The following is a 21,618-nucleotide window of genomic DNA, read 5'->3' as shown; positions in this document are numbered from 1 at the left end:
CTAAATTTGTCCTCAAGAATGATTAATCTGTTTAAGCAAATTTCTAGAGCGTAATTAAGTTGCTCTAATCAAGGAAGGAGATTGTTATGCGGCAGCCTCGGGCACTGATTTGGTGGTAGGCGGGTCGTGGCCATAAGGCCTGAATCACCTAGAGGAACCAGTGAAGGCAACGGAGCAGGCTCAGCCAGGCAGGCAGGAGGAGTGAGCAGCTGGAGGTCACGAATGTCAAAGGAGAGAAGGCGGTGACGGCAGAGGGCTCAGCCCAGCGGACGCTGCTGAGGGTCAAGGGCGATGAGCTGCGAGGTCATACCTCCAGATTTGGGGGATCAGGTTATTAACGGCTTTGGGAACAGCAGCAGTGTTTGTGGAGGTGGATGTTCTTCTCAAGGGGCCGTGAGGATTGGCTACTTGGTCCCTGGGGGCTTCCAAGGCTGGGAGAGCGAGGCCAGGGGCTAGGGCTGTTTCTCCAGTATGCGTCTTCCTCTTTGGGGAGGAGAGTTGGACGATGTTGGCCCAGATCATGTCTCTGGGCCCTAGAAAGTGACAGCGATATAGCATCTCCCCAATCACCCCCCAAGGCCTAGCATCACAATGGCATTTCCCCTCCCCATTTGGGTGGGACACGAGGGCTGCCGCCGCCACGCACGTAGTCTTGAAGTGACACTCTGACATTCTCTCTGGGCCCAGGTCTCAAACTGCAATGACAGGGATCCCCTCTCCTCTCCCCTCCCTTGCACAGAATAGTACTGGAAGAGGCCTGGGTGGGGGAGGGGGAAAGAAGGGGGGAGGAGAGAAGCTTGGGGAGGGCAGGAACAGGCAGAGGGCGGTGTTTAGTATTTGTAATCTCACCTCTGGCTCAGTCTGTCCCCACCAGACCCTCACTACCTTCCTTTCCGCCGTGCTGGGTCACTGCCAAGTCTCTGGATAACACACATCGCATCTTCCCAGTCCCTTCCTTCAAGCCAGGTGCCCCAGGCCAGGCCCACGCCACTAATGAAGATGTATGGTCTTGGTTGGTTGGCACTCTAGTTTCCTCTTAACCTGCATGAGGCCCATTAGATTAAGCACTCTTGCCACCCAGGCTCTTAAACCAGAAACGGCTCAGAGCGCTGCGTGGTCAGCATAGGAAAGATGGTGGGGTGCTGGGCCAGCCCCTTCCCTGGTTCTGGGGACTGGAGCACCTCGCACCTCAGCTGGCACGCAGTGTCCCTGTGGTTTAAACAAGGGGGAGGAAGTGGGGACACTACAGCTACAGAGGATGGTACCAACTCGGACACCTCTGGCACACGCTCAATGGCTCAGCTCCTGTTTTGGTGAATTGCCCTCCCTTTCAAGACATTAGGACGTAGTTTCTGAATTTAGAGGCCAGGTTAAGAGAGGAAAGTGGAGTCAAGTGTGCGAGGCCAGTGTCAACAGGCCAGAGACGCGTTTTCTAGGAATTCAAGGGAGACTTGACTAGATGGAGTTGCAGCCTCTGTCCAGGGACAGTGCGGGCCCTCGATGGTGAAATTAGCAGGAGCAAGAATAGCAGCCAGGATGTCCCTGAGATCCACGCCTTCCGTGCGCCATCCCCACCACCGGAGTTCAAATTCCCTGTTCTCCAACTCAAGGGCCCCTCTGAGGAGCTGACACAGTCCTGATTCCCATTCAAATGTTTTCTAAGGTTTGTTGACTAATATTGAAGCCAGCTTCCAGCTCCCTAAAGAGCGCAGCTGTGGGACAATGTGAACCTCATTAATGCTCTACGAACACAAGATATGTTTAACTCCAATATGTAAATACAAACGCTCTGTTTTGGTACCAAGAACAGATGAAAATGCTCTGCTGCGTTTAACTGCTGAGATCCACGGAGAGACATCAATGTTATTAAATAACCACAAACAATCCCCTGGAAAAATCCACTGGGGTGTCATGTACTGACCCTGAAGCTTTTCTAAATTGGCTGTGTGGGGCACCTTGCCTCCTGAATTATGTGTCTCTCTACTCCTACTGGGCCTGAAGTGTGCCGACCAGATTGACACAGGGGCAGGTGGCAGGGCACATGTGTGGCTGGCCTGATGGGCAAGTTATGACACTTCCTACCCTTCAGGCTAACAGCCCAGCTCTTCTCAAGGTCAGGACCTCGTGAACTTAGCTGAGCAAAACATATGGTCCCTCCTTGGGAGCCTTTGATATTCTTGTCTGGAGCTCACTGAAATCTACCAAGATATAACACCCGTACTTTTCAAGTCAGATGATCCAAAAGGGGAGGGCCAACTGAGACTTTTAGAGGCCTAGAGCTTGAAATAAAATTGTGGTTGCTCCTTTACCATATATTTCAAAATAATATACTAAGATATAAAAGAAATCAGGGCTTCCCTAGTGGCGCAGTGGTTGGGAGTCCACCTGCCGATGCAGGGGACGCGGTTTCGTGCCCCGGTCCGGGAAGATCCCACATGCCGCGGAGCGGCTGGGCCTGTGAGCCATGGCCACTGAGCCTGCGCGTCCGGAGTCCGTGCTCCGCAACGGGAGAGGCCACAACAGTGAGAGGCCCGTGTACCGCAAAAAAAAAAAAAAAAAAAAGAAATCAAGACATTTGGGGTACCATCAATGACCACATAAGCATCCTATGCCGGGTATCTTCCCTTTGCCGCCCTCTTCCACTCTCCACTTCTCTCTGACCTGCTCTGTGTCCTGGGAGGCTAAATGGACTGATTGTTCCAACAGGTTCTCTTGCTCTTGGCTTCCAGTAGGGCCTGGCCAATGGGAAACAGAGCAGGAGACGAGTAGGAGGAGAGTGAAGCCTTGTCACCGTGGGCTGACGGTGGTCCTATTACCTGCTCTTTCCCCCTAGTTCTGTGTGTCTCCAGATGTAGGTCACCCTTCCAGGACCTAGACCCTTCAGGCCTGGGGTAGACAGGGGTCACCGGGCCCACTGTTACTAGCCCAAGGACCCTGCACCATCTTTTGTGGTTCCCCTATTCCTTGTTAAATAATTCTCTTATTAAACTCAAATTTGCCCAATTCAATTGTGCCATTTATTTCCTGCTGGGACTTAACTAATATAGTATCAAATGTCAAATTATTTCAAAAATGTTTCCTTTGGTGCCCCAGCCTTGGTAATGCCTTAAGAATATCCTGAGTTTTTTTCTTGGGTAATCCTGCACCTCAAGTAAGGGTCAGTTTGTAATGCCAACAGGTTGCCCCTGTATTGGGTCTACCCCTAAACCATTACACCAGGGCCAATGCACTAAAGTGCAGACGGCCATGGGCAAATAATGTTGAAGAACAGAACGAGATATTCAAAGGCAAAAGAAATCAGTACTTTTCTTACAAAAATTCAGAGAGTGATTATGATTTCTAATTTAGTATTGCGAAAGATCATAAATGATTTTATTACAAAAATCTACTTAAATAGGTGTGATTTGGATTTTAGCATTGTCAGCTGAAACACTGTAAAGAGCCTTAAAACATTGTAAGGAAAATAGGAGTAAATTATCAAATTTTGTAACATTTGTGCTCACTGGGAAATCCATCCCTGCCTTCTCTCTCTCCTTATGCCACGGTCTGCTTCCTGCAGAAATGAATCAGAAGCTAGCTCCCGTTGCACGGTGAAGGATGTGCCAGTCTGCAATATACCTTTTGATTTCCTGGATCGGGGAATAGAGTTCAGATGACTCATCCTGATTCCAGGCTTAATTTAGTCCTCTCCTCTGGAAAGCCTTCCTGGCTCCTTCCACTGTACTCCTCTAGCATTAAAAGGATTAGTATTTTATATCATTGTTCTCAAATTTCTGTCTTCCCAGCCTCCCTGGAGATTGTGATTTTGCTGATGGCAGAAATGAGGCCTTTTCTCCTGTTACAGTATCTCTCACATACACCCCAAGCCCCATCCTCAGTTATTTGCTGAGAGGATGGATAAGTGCATTGGTGAGAGAGTGAAGGTCTATCGCCTCTCAAGATAGGTTCATTCTCATATTTTTAAAAATTAATTAATTTCCTTATTTATTTTTGGCTGTTTTGGTTCTTCCTTGCTGAGCACGGGCTTCTTATTGCGGTGGCTTCTCTTGTTGGAGAGCACGGGTTCTAGGCACATGGGCTTCAGTAGTGGTGGCACGTGGGCTCAGTAGTTGTGGCTCACTGGCTCTAGAACGCAGGCTCAGTAGTTGTGGCGCATGTGCTTAGTTGCTCTGCGGCATGTGGGATCTTCCCAGGCCAGGGCTTGAACCCATGCCCCTGCATTGGCAGGCGGATTTTTAACCACTGCGCCACCAGGGAAGCCCACAGATTTTTTTTTTCCAGGTCCTAATAAATGTCACATTGCCAAACCTGATGCAAAATAGTAGTGAAGTTTGGAAGTCATTTTTTTCCAAATCTAAAATACTGAAGTGGTTTAGTCAAACAGGACAAAGCACAACTACTTCTCCTTTGACGGGCATCAGGACTTTCTGACGACTGTAGTTTTTAAAACACTCTTTTATATTTGGAAGCAAGCAGGAGCACTTGCATAAAATGAGGTAGGTGTCCCTTTCAGAGGAGAGCTTTCTTATTTTCATTTCATGCAGTTTTTACCAATCTTTTTTGTATATAAACCCATTCAGGAAAAGGAAAAATTTACCAATGACTTGTTTTTCCCATTCAAAATAGGAAAAAAAAAAAATTAGCCTTGGGCTTCCCTGGTGGTGCAGTGGTTGGGAGTCCGCCTGCGGATGCAGGGAACACGGGTTCATGCCCCGGTCCGGGAAGATCCCACATGCCGCGGAGCGGCTGGGCCCGTGAGCTATGGCCGCTGAGCCTGCACGTCTGGAGCCTGTGCTCCGCAATGGGAGAGGCCACAACAGTGAGAGGCCCGCGTACCACAAAAAAAAAAAAAATAAAAAAAAAAAATAAAAAAAATTAGCCTTGTTGAGTCCCAGAAGGAGGAAAAGTGGGGTTTTTCCCATTTAATTACTATAGCAAACAGAAAAATGCTGATGAAAAAATTAACAAGGGCTTTTAGCCACCTAACTGTTCCTTTTTGGTGATATCTGAGAAGTAGACAGGCAGAGGAGCTATTCTAATTTTTATTTAATTAGTAGACTTTATTATTTGTACTGGTTTTAGGTTTACAGAAAAATTGAGCAGAAAGTACAGAAAATACCAATAAATCCCCTCACTCTTCCAGCCCCTCTGCACTCCCCTCCCCCAGTTTCCCCATCATTAATATCTTGCATTAGTGTGGTGACTTTGTTACGATTGGTGAACCAATATTGACATATTCACTAAAATTCATCATTTACATAAGAGTTCACTTTTCTCATGCAGATTCAATGGATCTTAACAAATTCATAACATCATGAATCCATCATTACAGTATCATGTAGAAGAGTTTCACTACCTAAACATTCCCTGTGTTTTACCTATTCACCTTCCCCAACCACTGATCTTTTTACTGTCTCCATAGTTTTGCCTTTTCTATAATGTCACATAGTTGGAATTATACAGTATGTAGCCTCTTCAGATTGGCTTCTTTCACTTAGCAATATGCACTTAAGTTCCTCCATATCTTCTTGTGCCTTGATAACTCATTTCTTATCCTTGAATAATATTCCACTGTATGGATGTACCACAATTTGTTTATCCATTTCCAATCGAAGGACAACTTGGTTGCTTCCAGTTTTTGACAATAATTTGTTTGTTTGTTTAGTTTCTGTAAACATTCACGTGCAGGTTTTTGCATGAGTATAAGTTTTCAACTCATTTGGGTAAACACCTAAGGGGACAATTGTTGGATCATGTGGTAAGCCTATGTTTAGCTTTGTAAGAAACTGCCACACTGTCCCAAAGTGGCTGTACCATTTTGCATCCCCACCGGCAAGAGTTCTAGTTACTCCACACACTTGTTAGCATTTGGTGTTGCCCGTCTTTTGGATTTTGGTTATTCTAATAGGAATATAGTGGTATCTTGTGTTAATTTGCAAGTCCCTAATGACATAAGATGTTGAGCATCTTTTCATATGCTTATTTGCCATCTGTATATTCTCTATCACCTCTTGTGTGGTGTCTGTTCAGATCTATTGCCCACTTCTTAATTGGGTTGTTTTCTTACTGTTGAGTTTTAAGAGTTCTTTGCAGAGTCTGAATACAAGTCCTTTATCAGATATGTGTTTGTAAATATTTTTTCACATTCTATGGCTAGTCTTTTTATTCCCTTAAAGTTTTCTAATTTTTTAAGCATTATAGAATTTTAGAATTTACAAAACTTGTTCAAATGTTGTATCTCATTGCATCCACAAAAAATGATCCCTGGAAGCAGATGTTATAATGCCCACATTAGAGAGGAAACAAAGAGGTGAGGGGATTTGATTCTGGTTATGTAGGGGTTCAGTGTACAGAGCGGGGAAAGCTTTGCCCTGATCAATGGGATTTGGGGGCTGCCTGTGGTGTGTTGGCACCGTACTTGCTAGGTGTTACAGGGCTGTACAAAATAACTCCCTCTCCTTCCCACTGGGCTGTCTGATTCCTGGAGATGTCTGTTTTCTGCCTGCAGTGAGCTAAAGATTTATATTAAAGAGTATCCTGGTTTTCAGAGATCCCACATCTAGCATTCCCTATCCCACATCCCTCAGTGGATCATGGGGTTCAGGGCAGGCCACCCCAAACATGCCACTTTGGCATATTGATTGTTTTGAATTAAAGTCAAGATAGCCAGTACAAGAAGGACACTCTGACCCTCCTTTGTTCCCCAGAAAGCAGGAAATATATCTCCCAAGTGAAAAGTACCCTCTCTATACTGGGAGGAAGAGACATCCTTACCACTATAGGTAGGGACTTCAGGGCTGAGAAGGCTGTGTAAACAGACCTTGTTACACTAATAAGACAAGGCAAACCTTGTCTTCACTAATTTACTACCCCAAGCCTAAACTTCTTTACCTTGCCAATTCTTCACAAATTTATTATTTGTCTAAAAGGTATAAAAGCTGCCTGCTTTGGTCACTTCTTTGAGTTTCATATTTTTTAATGAATTCTCCTATATACCAAATTAAATTTGGTTTTCTCCTGTTAATCTGTTCTATGTCAAGTTAAGTATTAGGTCATCCAAAGAGCCTAGAGGGAAGGAGGGAAAACTTTTCCTGCCCTCCATGGGGTGACTCCACCCGCTCTCAGCCTCCATCTTGGGGTGCCTGTGGTCCAGATCCCACTGGAGTGCAGCTATATTCAGACAAGAGATTTCAAAATGTTGTTTTATTTTTTTTTTTAGAGTCCAGGGTGATTGTCCTGGAAACTCCCTCTCCTCCTTTGGCAAAAAACAACCCACGACAAACAATACCAGAATGAAAAAGTGAAACCTCTCTATTTTTGTGAGCTGACATACGCATTTTGGCTTATTTGTGAGTGAGCACATCTACTAGGGGTTGCCGATCTCCATTTTACTCTAGTCTCAGCCTCTCTGGAGGTGGGTACCACACTTTGAGACTCATGGCACATTAGGAAGCTGCATAAACTCTCTCAGTGTATCACTAGTAGTAAAGGAACCATGACTCTGCGCTATAGATAATCCCAATGACATCACCCATGCACAGGGACCCACATGTCAGCTTCTGCCCACCTGGATGCTCGGGTCCAGCCTAAGGCAGTGTCAGGGTCTCCAGCTTCACGTCTTTCCTGAGCCTAGAGATTTAAAGTTCCCTTTCTTCTTGTTCTTGGCTGAATCAGACTAAACAAAGACAACATTAGCACTACAAAGAATGTAATGGAGTGGTTAATGGTGTAGGTGATGTCAATTGGAATTTGGCAGCATCTGAGAGAAATAATCATGACCTGACAACCCTTCTTTCAGAAAGCAAAATTGCCTGGTTCTGGTTACACCAGTTGTTATTGGCTTCCCTGCCTGCAAAAATGTCACAGTAATTCCAATGAGGTTGTTTACACAAGTGGAAAAAATCTGACTCTTTGATAACATGTTTCAGTTGCAACCCCCTTTAATGACACTCAGAGGCCTTCCAGTAAGAGAGAAATTTCCTCCAAACTAAGGGGGCAGTTATCTGGAAACAGTGCCCTTCCTCGGTAAGGTTATTTATGTTCATTGGGCTAATGGTTTTTGTCCAGTAATACATTTAAATTGCTTTTCATTTTACAGTTATGCTTTGCTATCACATTTCAGAAAGTGGCTTCTCTTCCTCTGTACAGCAGGCAATTTCCTCAAGTATGCGATGACAGCGTTGTCCTTTAGAAGTCATTTGAAACAGACTCGGTCTCAGCCATCTCTCAGGAGAATATCCTCTGGCTGATCATCATAGCCAAGTGGAAAGTACAAATGAACTCAGGCTGTCTGGTAGCTCCCTTTGCTCTCTGGTTCCCTGGAGGCCTGCAGCAGGGCGATGATGAGCCTGTTGACCTGGGACGGAGCCCGACATTCAGAACTCTTGACGTTGCCTGAGAAATAGGCCCCCAACTTGGGTATAAGAAGTGCAAGGATCTAGAGTAGACACTGCAAATGATTTATAAACGGAGTCACACTTCCCTGGTATGGATGACAAAGAAAAAGAGGGCTCTGTAGAAATGAACATGATTAGGTTTATACAACATTGTAGCAGAGATTGCTCAGTTAAACTGATAGCTCATGGGGCAGTTGGGGAAAAAATCATATTCTTTTAAAGCTAAAAAATCAGGTGGATTAGGCTGTGGAATGAATTTGAAGCACATATGATTCTATTCAAACATATTGGGTAATAACTGTAATATAAGTGCTATAATACACTAGCTTTATTTTTTAAAAACAGAGGTAAAAATTCACATGAAAATGGATCATGCTTCTGCCTGATTTTCAAACTGAGAACAGTGTTTGTATATGGTAAGTTTTGAAGGTACAGGCATACCTCATTTTATTGCACTTCACAGATTATGCATTTTTAACAAATAGTAGGTTTGTGGCAACCTTACGTCGAACAAGTCTATTGGCACCGTTTTTTTCCAAGAGCATTGGCTCATTTCGTGTCCCTGTGTCACGTTTTGGAAATTCTCAAAATAGTTCAAACTTTTTCATTATTATATTTGTTATGGTGATCTGTGATCAGTGATCTTTGAGGTTGCTACAACTCACTGAAGGCTCAGTTGATGGCTAGCATTTTTTTAGCAATAAAGTATTTTTAAATTAAGGTATGTCCCTTTTTTTTTTGACATAATGCCTTTGCACATTTAATAGACTACAGTATAGTGTAAACATAACTTGTATAGGCACTGAGAAACCAGAAAACTCTTGTGGACTCTCTTTATTGCAGTGATCTGGAATCGAATCCACAATACCTCTGAGGTATACCTGTAAATGGTTTAAGCTCCTATGAGGTTGACATTCAAGTTAAAAAGTTTTAATCTTAATATATAATTGACTAGGAAGCAAAGAAAAGAGACCAAGAAGTGTAAACTGCGTTGCTCATCTGTAGCGGAGCAAGCTCAGAAAACTTGGCTCTGTTCCAAGACTTGGAAGCTTGTGACGGCAGTCAGCGCTCTTCAGCAGGGAGAGGTGAGCCGCTGAGGAAAATCGGTTCCCTGCTCCGTGACTCGGGCATCTCCCAGGGCCCCGCCCGCTGTGCCATCTTGCCACTTGGTTGGCTCTGCCTTGTCATTGGCTGCAGGTGAAGGGCTGCTCTTCCCCAGGAAATATTATTCACCAGCTGATTTATGACTCAGTTCATCCCGCCACCACCGATTTCCGATGCTGCTGTCTGCGGTAGGCTCGAAAGCTGGGACAGATTCCGTCTAAAATAGATCTTTGGCTGAGGAGCAGGTCGTGGGGGGGGAGCAGGCAAGAATGTCACACAAAGGCGACTCGGAAGAGAAGAGTGCACACCCAGACCAGACAACCAGTTGTTTTTTCAAAGAAGGCATATGGAATATTGGATGTATGTGTAGGAGTGAAAGAGGAAAGCCAAAATAGTAATCCACATGGATAAATGCCCATACACAGAAGAAAAAGATCTTGGTCTGATTCCAGTTTGAATGGTGTCCCTAGGGAGGACTGTGGCATGTGTAAGAGAGACAACCCCTCTGCATGCCCCTTCGAATTTCAGGTGTCACACCAAGTGGGCTAGTGCCGGCGTTTAAGACCCTCGTCTTCGCTGTTGCTTCAGCCACAGTCCTCGGCACACGCTAGCCACTCAGGAAATGTTGTTCCATATGTGACCCACTCATTTGAAGTCAGACCTTTGGGATGTGGGGAGAGGAAGACCAGTGAAGACTTTTGGGCAACACAGATCCCACTGACTTGAGCCTTCGCGGGCCACAGACAGCGGCCTGATGAACTTAGAATTAAACTCTTTAAAGTTCTAGAACTTTTCTGAATTCAGACATAAATTACAAGGCAGTTTCCATACCTAAGAGATAATCTTAATTCCTAAAGCAGATGATTTTGGAGTTAAAGAATTCCTAAATTTAACTAGCAATCCCTAAAATGGGGATTTTGATTTGGCCGTACTGAGGTAAATATTTAGCTTAAAAATTAGATTCATGGCCTTCAATACACGGGAAGTAATGCTGAAGAGTTCTGGGTAAGATTAGGTTCTTCCTTTCTAAAGGCTGAGGATTAGCAAAGGACTCACGTGCCCGATTGAGACCCAAATTGAAATGGTGTCAGCACACATCAAAAAACAAGAATCTTTCCCAATAGTTCCTTGGAGCAAAGCATTTCTTGAGTCATTCACCCAGCCATAAAAACCTTACAGATATTCTCAGTGGAGAAGAAAAAAAGAAAGGGAAAACAGAAAACAGCTTTTGAGTAGGGAGGATGTGGAAGTGGGAAGGTGTGTTGTCTCAGCAAGATGCAAGAGCTGGGACTAAGGTAGGGAAAAGATGCATACCCCACGGAGAAGGAAAAGAAAGTCGGGGAGTCATATTATCTGGCTCCAGGATTACCTCTCTAACCCTACGGCTAAATGCTTAAACTGTGCTGCTTGACCTTGCGATTTCGGGATATTCTCCAGCCATCATGGCAAGGTGGTAGCCGATGTGCTATCTAACTGCACATCAGCCCTGGAATTAGCAGAGCTGGGAGGTTGCACACCCTGGGACACACATAAAAGAAACATATGCTGCACCATGGATCGTCCCCAGAGGCTTTTATCACATTTTTGTCATTCTCAGAGATCTGAGAAATTAAAAGAATTTTATTCTTTAGAGTAGAACAGTAACACACCCATTTTTTTTTAGTCTTTAAAATGCAGATTATCAAGTTTCACATGCACTTATATGTAACTTCTTTCTGACAGTCTTTGATTTCCATGCCCAACCTCATCTCTATTGTATTTCAGTGCACCATTTCTAACCCCCACTAGATTATATATCCTTAGAAGACTGTCTTGTTGATGCTTAGCGGTCCAATAGCAGGCATCCACCGCAGATTTGCGGAACGACTGGATTGTTGTAAGAGCATGACAGCAATTTAATGGACGTGCCATATGGGTAAAGAACTCTTCTGGAGCCAAAGCAAGTGAGGTGAACTAATTTTCATGGGCTCTGAAAACAGAGAAGTGGATGAAGCACTGTTTTTAAGGCGTTTTATTCTAAAAACACAGTTTTTATTTTGGCTGATACACAATACAGGTTTAATACAGGTGAGGCTGATTGGTGTGTTAAGTACTTCATATTCCATTTACAAGAGGGGTTTAGATTTCTGAGAACTTGTCAGAGTATCACTTTTACTTTTAATATATTGCTATAAATACCTAAGCCAAGATGCAGTATGGGAGAAGTGAAACTTTAAAGTTATTTTGAAAAACTCCATCTAAACTTCTCCAGTATTTATCCCAAAGATTATATCCCCAAGGAAAAAAAATTTTTAATTATATCAATTTTGCTTTTCTATTAAATATACTTCAAATAGATGCTTCATATTAGATGGCAAATTATTACCTATTTTTGTATCTACTGAGTATATTTTAATTGCTTTTAATGTATTTTTTCAGTGCTTTCATATGTCTATTTCTGGAAGATATGAATTGTTATGTTTAATGTCTTTCATAAGCACCACAGATATGATGCCCAATAGTAGAAAAAAATCAAGAAATTATACTCAAGCATACTTCTTGGAAATATTTCCATGCTGGCTTTAAAACCATTTGACTTTGGCTTCAAAACCACTTTGACTTTTAGACACTGAACTCTAAAGACGTGTTTGCATGAAATTTCCCTTTCCCCCTTTCATCCTCCATCATTCTCAAGAAACTTTCAATCCCCACATTTTCTCTTCTGACTTTGCAATACACAATCCTGAGACAAAATGACCTTTTGTGAAATTCTCTAGGGTAAGGGATCGCTGAGTAGATGAGCCTTAAAGTAGGAATTATCATTTTATCTCTTCCAGCAAGGGATTTCACTTTATGCTTTAATTTCTGGCCTGTTGACCCAGGATTGCAGATTTTTAAAGTCTCTGGCAACCTGCCTTCCAGAGTTCATCTAAAATTTTGTCTCTACCTCTCCCCTACAAGAACAGATTTCACTCTTAAAAGTCTGAGACAGAAAATGCAGCAGGGACAGGGTTGGAGGGAAAAGTGTAAAGGACACAGCAAGTTTATAAAAGTTTTATATAGTTGTAAGTTTTAGCCCTTGGGCCTTTTTAGACATTAACTACAACAAAATCATAGAAAGCAAGACCTAAATAAATTAAATAAATAATATGCTAAGAAAAGTCCGTCTTTCTTAAAATCTGTTTAGAAACTGTAAATTAAAAATGTCAAATACAGAGATACCCAATTTGAGCAGCGTTTTCTAATTCCAAATGATCTTCACTCCAGCAGTGCTGTGGCTCATGAATTCCTTTTGCTTTGGACAAGAAACATACTTTTGGAATCGTGAGGTGATACTTAAAATGAATGTGCATATCAAAATATTTGTTTTTAAAGACTATCTCAAGTATTTATACATGAAATCACACTTCTGGGATATACATATCTGGGGTTGGGGGATGAAATGGAGGAAAATGGGTGAAATACAGACGAAGCAATTGAGGAAATACAGGTGCTTGAGGCTGGGTGATGGGTACGTGGCATTCAGTATACTAGCCGCTCTATCTTTGCATATATTTGAAAATTTCCATATTTCAAAAAGGTGACAAGGTTTCCGATACATTATGATCAGCAACTTTACCTTTGTTCAATATGCATGGAATAGAGTCAGTAGTATTAGTTTTAGCTCACTTATTGATAAGAACCATTTTATTGTTCCTTGCAAGAGATTTCATGTTCTACCCAAAAGGACAGATGTGATTGTATATGTAGGATCATAAAACCACACACATATGCATATTATCACCCTTTTCCCTAACAGAATTTATATTCCCCCAATACATTTTATTCTCAATAATTCAAAGGAAGTGTGCTGGAGTATCAGAAAATGTAATTCATTAGGCAGACAGATTTTACAGAAAAATCTTATAGTGCTACACATACAAGTATGAGTTAGCTATGTGAACTCAACCTACCGTGAGTTTTCCACAACATCAAATCCAAACAGCTTATCCCTAAGGCATCAGGACCCTAGCTCATTCTGAAGACGAAGTTATACTTAGCATCTCCTTTGAATACACTAACATATCAACCTTCCAGTTGGAATAAATATAATACAGTCAACAATTACCACTTAATGAGCATTTCCGTTACAGGCCCCATGCCAACATTTTCATATGTATTTCCTTTTCATCCCAGTAGTGGTGTTAAGAAGTTATTATTAACCACCATCATTTAGGTTAGTGAAGTGTGATTCAGGGAGGTTAAGAAACCCAGCAGTAAATGGGTGGAGCCACACTTTGGAGCCAAGTCTGTCTGAATGCAACGGCTGTGACATAATTATATATGTATTTATACACTGTGCGCGCATGCGCACAATTGTGTGCCAATTGGCACAATCGTGTGCCAATCCAAAGGATTTAAAAAAAAAAAAAGCATATCCAAGGTTCTACGGTTCAGGAACATCATATTCACCAAACTTGAGGCCTGAGTTTATACTACAGTCTTAACGATACCATTTCCATCCTTTTATTATAGTTCGGGGCAAGACGGTATGCTCAGGCAGGTCACACTTTCCCAAGGAGCCTCTCCTCCTGCACAGCAGACTGAAGCATGTTTTCCTTCTTCTGTAGGGCTGATTTCTGCTCCACACGTTAGGCAAAAGCAACCAAGGCTGCTCATACAATGGTGAATCTCAGGTAAAGTTTAGGGGAGACCATCATTTGGTATTCTAAAATAGTTGAAGCGTCTTATTTGTATTAAAGTATTTTCCCTACTGTTTTTAGAAAATATGGTCTATTGAAGGCACATACACTATGGCCAGTAGTGTGAACCAAAAAAAAAAAAAAAAAAAAAATTGAATAATATCTTTAAAATATTTCAAATTTTTATTAAATATTTTTATTCAGTTTTAAGATCACAGTTAAAGTACTTTAGCATGTTATACACATGACTTACATGTGCAATTTTTAGAAATATCAAATTAAGTATAAGATTTTGAAGAAAGAAATTATATAAATGTGTATATTGACTTTTACTACACATACATCTAAGAAAGCAATAATTCTGTTGTACCATTAAGTGGAAATCATTTATTACATGGCATGTTTACACCAACTCTAAAGAGAACCAAGCCAATTTCTGAAAGCAAAAAAAAATGAGCGATTCGGTCATGCTGAAAACTGTCAACAGACTTAAGACCTGGTGGTCAAATGAAGCTGTGGTTAATTTATGACAGGTAAGTAAGCAATTCAAACCTATGGGAAAAGTTCATAATCTGGTATGTGGACTCTCAGGTGGTTTTTATTCCTTTTTGACAGATTCCTGAGAGTAAGACATGAGCGCTAAGGAAATGAGAAACATGTTGCCAAGCATGTGCTGAGCTCCAGATCACAAACCTCCCCCACCCCAGTTCTGCCGCTACGAGCTGAGGCACTAAAGTGAGGTGTCAGGGGACGGGAGCACCCCCCTGGGGCCGCAAGGGGAGGTCATGGTTAGTCCACGAAACGCGTGCCTCTGTGATTTAGGTTAGAGCTTGTGAGGTAAGATGTGTGGTGCGGTGCAGTGGGAGGGTGTGGAGGCATGGAATTAGGTCCTTGCTCCTCGGTAACCAGTTCTGGCCCAAGTTATTAGAAAATCTTTGGAAAGAGTAGTAATGTTCACAATAACTAATTCTGTGCATAAAGATCAACTTAAGGGCAGGATCAATTTTGACCACTGACTGCGACAAGAAAACAGTGGCCACTGAACTTCTAAGCACAAGGTTTCCTCTTTTCAATTATTAGTATAAATCATACCACCACAAACAAAATTTGGCCAGGAGAGGAAACTTTTTTGTATGTGTGAAGAAAATGTATATTTATATTTTTAAGGAAAGCGTAGCACAAACAGATGGAGGTGTATGAGGGGAATCAAATGTACTTGTCTTGTTCACTCTTTTGCTGCTTCTTTTCCTAAAATGTAAGATAATGTCCCCAGTGAAAAGGACAAGGTCATTTAATATGGGGTATAATAAACTTCACTATCACTTCCAAACTATATAAAAGCAAAGCAGTCCATCAAACCCTGAATACTTCACCAGACATATCTGGTAAGATGAACTGAACAACTGTTTCTTTTTTCTATTGTTAAGTATGATGTTAGTCAATCTAAATAAGATAACTGTAAAAAAAAAAAAATCCCCAAACTCAAATAAACACAAAATCCAAATCTAATTCTTTGGGAATGCTTGTATAAATAAAAGCAACACCTAATTAACAATTAGTACACTCTTTATAAGGTGCAAAACGAGATCCTATGTGGGGAAAGTTAAATTTTAATTCCCACCTAGCAGTCACTCTGAATACTTTATAGGTCAAATGTAATAAGAGCATTTGCTTCTACTGCCCATTTTCAGCAATACATTGTTCTCTCTGGAGAAGGTGGTTTGGGAAGTCAAAACACTGCAGCGGAAAATAGTGGCACTGAAGGTAGAAGCAAAAAAAAGACAAACCTTTGAAACAGGACTTACTGAAATTAACCGTTAAAGCCGAGGTAGCCCATTAGGATTGGCCTTATCTGAGGGCTCTGTGGAGCAGTGCAATCAAAGGTGAAACTTCTCACAGCATCACGTACACCCCGACTTTCCCTTTACAAATGATGACTCCAGGCCTTGCACGACTTCCTTCCTTTTCCCCCATGGAGCGGCGATGCTTCCCCTTTGCTGTGTGGATGCTGGCCTCCAGCCTCCAGCTGCTGGTCTCCAGAACACTTAGGATTCATACAGTAGTTTAGCAGGCAGCATGGTCCCACTGCTTCACATTAATGCCAAATGCCAAACTTGGAACAGAGTTACTTGATATTCCCCATCCCTCCCCCGGAACTGTATAAACAAAACATGTCATTCAGTTTTCAGCTTACTCCTAGTGCTGTATCGATTTATAATTTGCTTGAGATTTTACATAGGTGCAAACATTTCCAGAGGATGAGCCAAGGACTACAGAGTGCAAACAAAATTTTCTATGACTCAGGCAGGGTAGCATCTGACTTGATAAGAGAGTGACAGAGATTACACAAGTTGCGTTCTGACTAACCAGACCAGTTCAGATGCTCCTTTTTGTTCATAGTGTTCCATCACTTTTTTCCTCTGCAGCAGTTTTAATGGCAGGAACTATAATAACAGTGATAACGTGGGAATGAGTTCAGCATGGCTTCGAGGGGGCACTGGTAGAAAGCTCATCTGATGGAATTAAATAAATATATTTTCGGGGGGGAAAAGACTGTCAGAATTACAATGGTATGATAGATCCTTTAAAAAAGAGGGCTTTAAAGAATTCACCATGTTCATCTAAAATCTGGGAACTAACCTAGTTTGGGGATAAGAACCTGTGTCTTCAAAGTGGCTGTGGGACCTTTTTCCTTTTCCTGGCCTCATTACAGTTATCCAAACAAATAAACACTTAAGAAGGGTGTCTTACAGTATTTTCTCTCTTTCACTCAGCTTCTTAGAGCTGCAGCTTCAGTAACTATAATATACTCTACACACTTCAAAATTACATAGGAAAATACCCAGAATAACTAAATAAATAAAAGGCTAAAGAAAACTGGAACAGTACTGTGTCTCCATCTGAGACTAAATCATCCACTTCCAGCAACACAGAGAAGGGCTAGGACAATTTTTTTCAAAAGATTTATATACAGGTTTGAATCCAGAAATTAAGGTTAAAAGCATAAATATTGATAATTTCAACTAGATTCAGAATGGTTTCAGAAAGATATGATACAACAATTTAGAATAAAACAAAAGCAGAAGAGCATCATATTTTGGTTTGCTTGAGATATACATAAGGTGCAACAACTTTTTCGCTTGAGGATGCGTGTGGGACAAATGTTAGTGTAGATGGTGTTTGCTGGCAGATTAAGGTACACACCATAGCAATATGATTTTCCAAAATAAAAAAGAATGAGAGAAGTGAAATGAAGATGATAAATGGGGGAGGGTACTACATGTTGGTCTGCAATATTTGTGCTAACAAATGTTGTTACCTGAAAATACCAACACCCCTCTCCAGTGGATTCAGGGCATGAGAAAAGCACTATTTTTGAAATCAAGACTTTACTCAGAGAAATGACAAGGCGAGTGTCTAAAAGACTATAAAGCTTTGCAGGATTTCTGCTACTCTCAGTGCCTAACCGCTTAAAAATTAAGCATGTCTACAAAAAGGTGGGTTTTTTTTTTTGTTTTTTTTTTCTAAAGTATCTGAAAACAGTCGTATCCAGTAGGTTGCCCTCCACCCCGACCCCTGCCTAAGGGAAAAGCCACTGAGGTTTAGGAAAAGCAGATCAAGTAAGATATATTAATCACATAGAAAAAAGTAATCTTTTGTTTTGCTTCTTTTTAAAAAAGGTCCCATGAATATACAGCACTCTCTTAAGGAACTCTAGTGAAATGTAATCAGAGGACTGGAGGAGAGGGCACTGGCAAAAATAGACCTATTCTAACATGTTCTAGAGAATAACAAGTTAGTACCATTGTCAAGGTGCATGTTCTGCACCAAACAATTTTTGTTGTTGATTCTTTTTTTTTTTGGATTTTAGCTAATTATAATTTTTAAATCACTGCTAGCAAGTGGTCCAGAAACTCCAACAGCCACCAACACTGGGACCCAGCAATTTTCAAACATTCAATTTGTGTTTCGAAATTTAGAAAATATTAATACAACAGCATCATAGTAAAAATCTCATGCTAAAATCTGGGGTTGCTCACCTGATTTATTTTTGTGTGAATGGGGTTAAGCTTCTGCCTCTGATTAACCTTGCTTACTAATTCCTTCTTCCTCCATGCCCACAAGGAATATGCATTTTTGAGGACACCATTCCAATGCCCTGATGCCCTCTTTACCTGCTTTGAAAAAAAAACGCCCAAATCTCTCTGTTCTTTTTCAATTCTGTTAGTATGTTGTACATATTTTCCAGCACCGAAACTGAAGTAATATCTACAACCGTGAAAAGCTAAACCTAGTCAGTACTAATAGAGTCATTTTTTTGTATGGCTATTAGGTCAAATTACGATTAGAAAAAAAATCATCATTACAATTCAGTCAAGTATAAATAAGAAAGCTAGATAAAACCTTGTAAACTGTCACCATTTAGAGATCTAATTCAAAAGTTTCAAACTTGAACTAACACTATCAAAATTCCGCCAGTTTGAAAACCAGTAAAAATTATTGCTGGAATCCAATAATTAAAATTTGGTAGTTTGTGCTGTGATGCAAGAGTGGGGAAATACTTTGTGCTATGGAACAAATACCCTGTAAAATCTGTAGCCGCCGACTAATTTTGATTTATCATTTTGCATCTGTTGCTAAGAAACAAGATACTGTGAACGTCAGGTGGTGGAGTCAATATGTTGAATGTTCTAAGCCAGTTAATCCACTTGCACTGGCATATGTATGGTTGGTTTTATGTTCAAAAGCAACAAAACATGAAAAGGAAACAGGAAACTTGCAGGTTGGATCTATAACTGCGAGTCCCACTCTGGTCAGGCACACCTCCCTCATCAATACCTCCGTAACCACAAAAACTCAAAATGGCTCTAAAAACCTGCAGTGCCAATTAGGCTGTGCATAGCAATTGCTACCCGTCCAGTCTGTCTGGGATGGATGTAAAAGGTCTGTAGCTCAAAGTCCACACGAAGTGGGTGTGTCTTCAATGTGTTCTGAATAGTGAAGTAATACTAAGGTCACTTCTGAATAATATTTTTCTTTTTTTGTCTGTATGAACGATCCATTGGTCACTCAGACCCTGTGTAAAAATAAAAGAATCCTCAAGGCATGAAAACATCAGTAATCTGTAATCTGCTGGACTCTTCCCCTGTCTGGGAAAATATTCGCCACAATTTGACCCAAGCAAATTCTTCTTGGTCACTCAAGGCTAAGAAAAAAATTCTGCTTGTAAGAACTGTAATTTTTCTTCTTCTCTCTCTTTCTCTTTTTGCCAGCAAACTACCACTCTGGTGGCAAATATAAAAGTGCAGAATATATGGACCACAAGGCCGAGCATACACCGCTAACAATGGTACATCTGCCTGCCCGTGCTGTCTGGGAGTCTCTGGAACAGGCTTTTTAATATTATTCTACAATATAAATGTAGGTATAACCTATTATATAAACCATCTTAGAACATAAATCTCCATGTACAAAAAAGACTAAGAATATCTAATAATAACTAGTGCAGTGTGTCAGTTTTTGTTTTTTTTGTTTTTTGTTTTTGTTTTGAAAGAATAACTAGGTAATATACGAAACTAGTTTCACACTCTCTGGTTGGTAAAAGAGATGCTGGATGAGCTACAGTAAAGGCAGCCTTTTACCAAGTTACCACCTATTACCATCAAAAGCCTTCAATAGAAAGCAAAGCTCTAGGATCATCCCGTTTCTGCTCATTATCAGACAGATAACATCACCCTCAAAGACTCTGGGTTCTGAAAGAACAAACTGGCCCAGGGTGCCAACTTCTGCTTCAAGTGAATCTGGGCCGTGTAGGGCAACAAGCACTTGTTTGCAGTCTATATTTTCCACCACATGGACTCACTAGCATCTCTCAGTAAAGACAAGGCTAGGGTAGTAGGTAAAGCACAATGTTTTACAATTAAAGGGCGCTTCACTGGTCAGCGCAAGAAATAAGTACAGGAGCCTGTGGCATTTCTTTTGGCTGTCCATCATGGGTGAGCGGAGTTGATCTCTGACCTCTGTAAAATAAGAGGAAGAAAAAGAGAGAAATCACTTTTTGAGAGTACATTATCAGAAACAGGAGAGGATGATGAATGACCAACAAAAGCTTTCCAACATATCTTGTTTAATAGCTACCACTGACTTACTACTTACACCGTTTAATTAAAACTGTTTTTATTCTTAAAGCTTCTTTATTTTTCTTTTTTAAGGATTTCTTATCTCAGTTCCTCTCATACAACTCAACAACATACTCTGCCCCCAAACAACCACCTCCATTATGTAGAGACAAAACCTGAAGCACCAACAGATTTGGTGAAATTCCCAGGAAGTGGAAACCTTTCAGTCAAGGGCTATGGTTCTAGGATGACAATTTTCCTCTGGATCTACTTATATTAAAAAATGACAGGGCTTCCCTGGTGGCGCAGTGGTTGAGAGTCTGCCTGCCGATGCAGGGGACACGGGTTCGTGCCCCGGTCCGGGAAGGTCCCGCATGCCGCGGAGCGGCTGGGCCCGTGAGCCATGGCTGCTGAGCCTGTGCGTCCGCAGCCTGTGCTCCTCAACGGGAGAGGCCACAACGGTGAGAGGCCCGCGTACCGCAAAAAAAAAAAAAAAAAAAAAAAAAAGACACATTCCTTTCCTTGACTTGCCCAAGGGGAAGAAGACTCTCCTATACTAACCGATGACCTTCAGGCTCATTTCTTGAGATATATAATAATAAGCCCGATTTCAAAACTTAAGGCCAATAAAAGGGATGGCCTCTGCAGAGAGAGGTGAACTGTGACTTAAAAAATGAATGAAAAGAAAACAATGAAACCCGCCTAACGAAAGAGAAGTCTCAAAGGCATATGGAGGGAGAATGCACAGGGAAGAAGGCAAGTACCAGCTCTGAATTTTAGTGTGTGAGAAAATCCAATCAACTTGGGCCAAAATCAACACATATGGAGAAAGAACTCTAGACAAGACTTAAAAAAATTCATGGAAATTCTTATCATTTGGATTGGATCTACATCAAACAGACATAGATCAAACAGTTATTTTTCATTCAGCTTGTTGTTTAATGAGTAGGAAGAAAAATACGATTTACTTCATGGTTATAAGAAAATTTCTTGGTACTTTCTATAGAGCTTCTCGTTCTAAAAAGATAGGATTGGGCACCTCCTTGACATGTCCTAATAGGTTTCCCAAGCCTCAACAATGCATACTCACTGCTCTGGCCTACGATGGTCTGTAGTGCACAGCACTGTGCTGAAAATATGGGATAGAGCAGCAGTGTTTTCACTGGTTTGACCGTTTCAATACAGTATCTTCTTCAGATTACGTGAAATAAAAGGAGCTATTTTAAAATTCAAATTGTATCTCTCCATAACTATATCTAATTTTCTTTTTCTTGATGAACAAAAAAGAAAATTAATACAGATAGATTACATTTGGGGATTTCAGAATCCAACGATCAC

At 41.3% G+C, this 21,618-nt stretch overlaps 1 protein-coding gene across 8 annotated transcripts in view; it reads right to left on the bottom strand.

The window, feature by feature from the left end:
- Positions 1–14,360: 14,360 nt before the first annotated feature.
- BBX (BBX high mobility group box domain containing) overlaps positions 14,361–21,618 on the bottom strand; it is a 282,022-nt gene continuing 274,764 nt past the window's right edge. For all 8 annotated transcript variants that reach the window (XM_060010595.1, XM_060010596.1, XM_060010594.1 and 5 more), the window contains one exon: positions 14,361–20,181. In XM_060010595.1, the coding sequence (XP_059866578.1) occupies positions 20,094–20,181 (88 nt within the window). In that variant the 3' untranslated portion in view covers positions 14,361–20,093. The remainder of the gene's footprint in view (positions 20,182–21,618) is intronic.

Source organism: Delphinus delphis, chromosome 4 (assembly GCF_949987515.2).
Source record: "Delphinus delphis chromosome 4, mDelDel1.2, whole genome shotgun sequence".
In the NCBI taxonomy this organism is placed as follows: domain Eukaryota; kingdom Metazoa; phylum Chordata; class Mammalia; order Artiodactyla; family Delphinidae; genus Delphinus; species Delphinus delphis.
The sequence above is the reverse complement of the archived record's forward strand: the minus strand, read 5'-3'. Positions and strand labels throughout refer to the sequence as shown.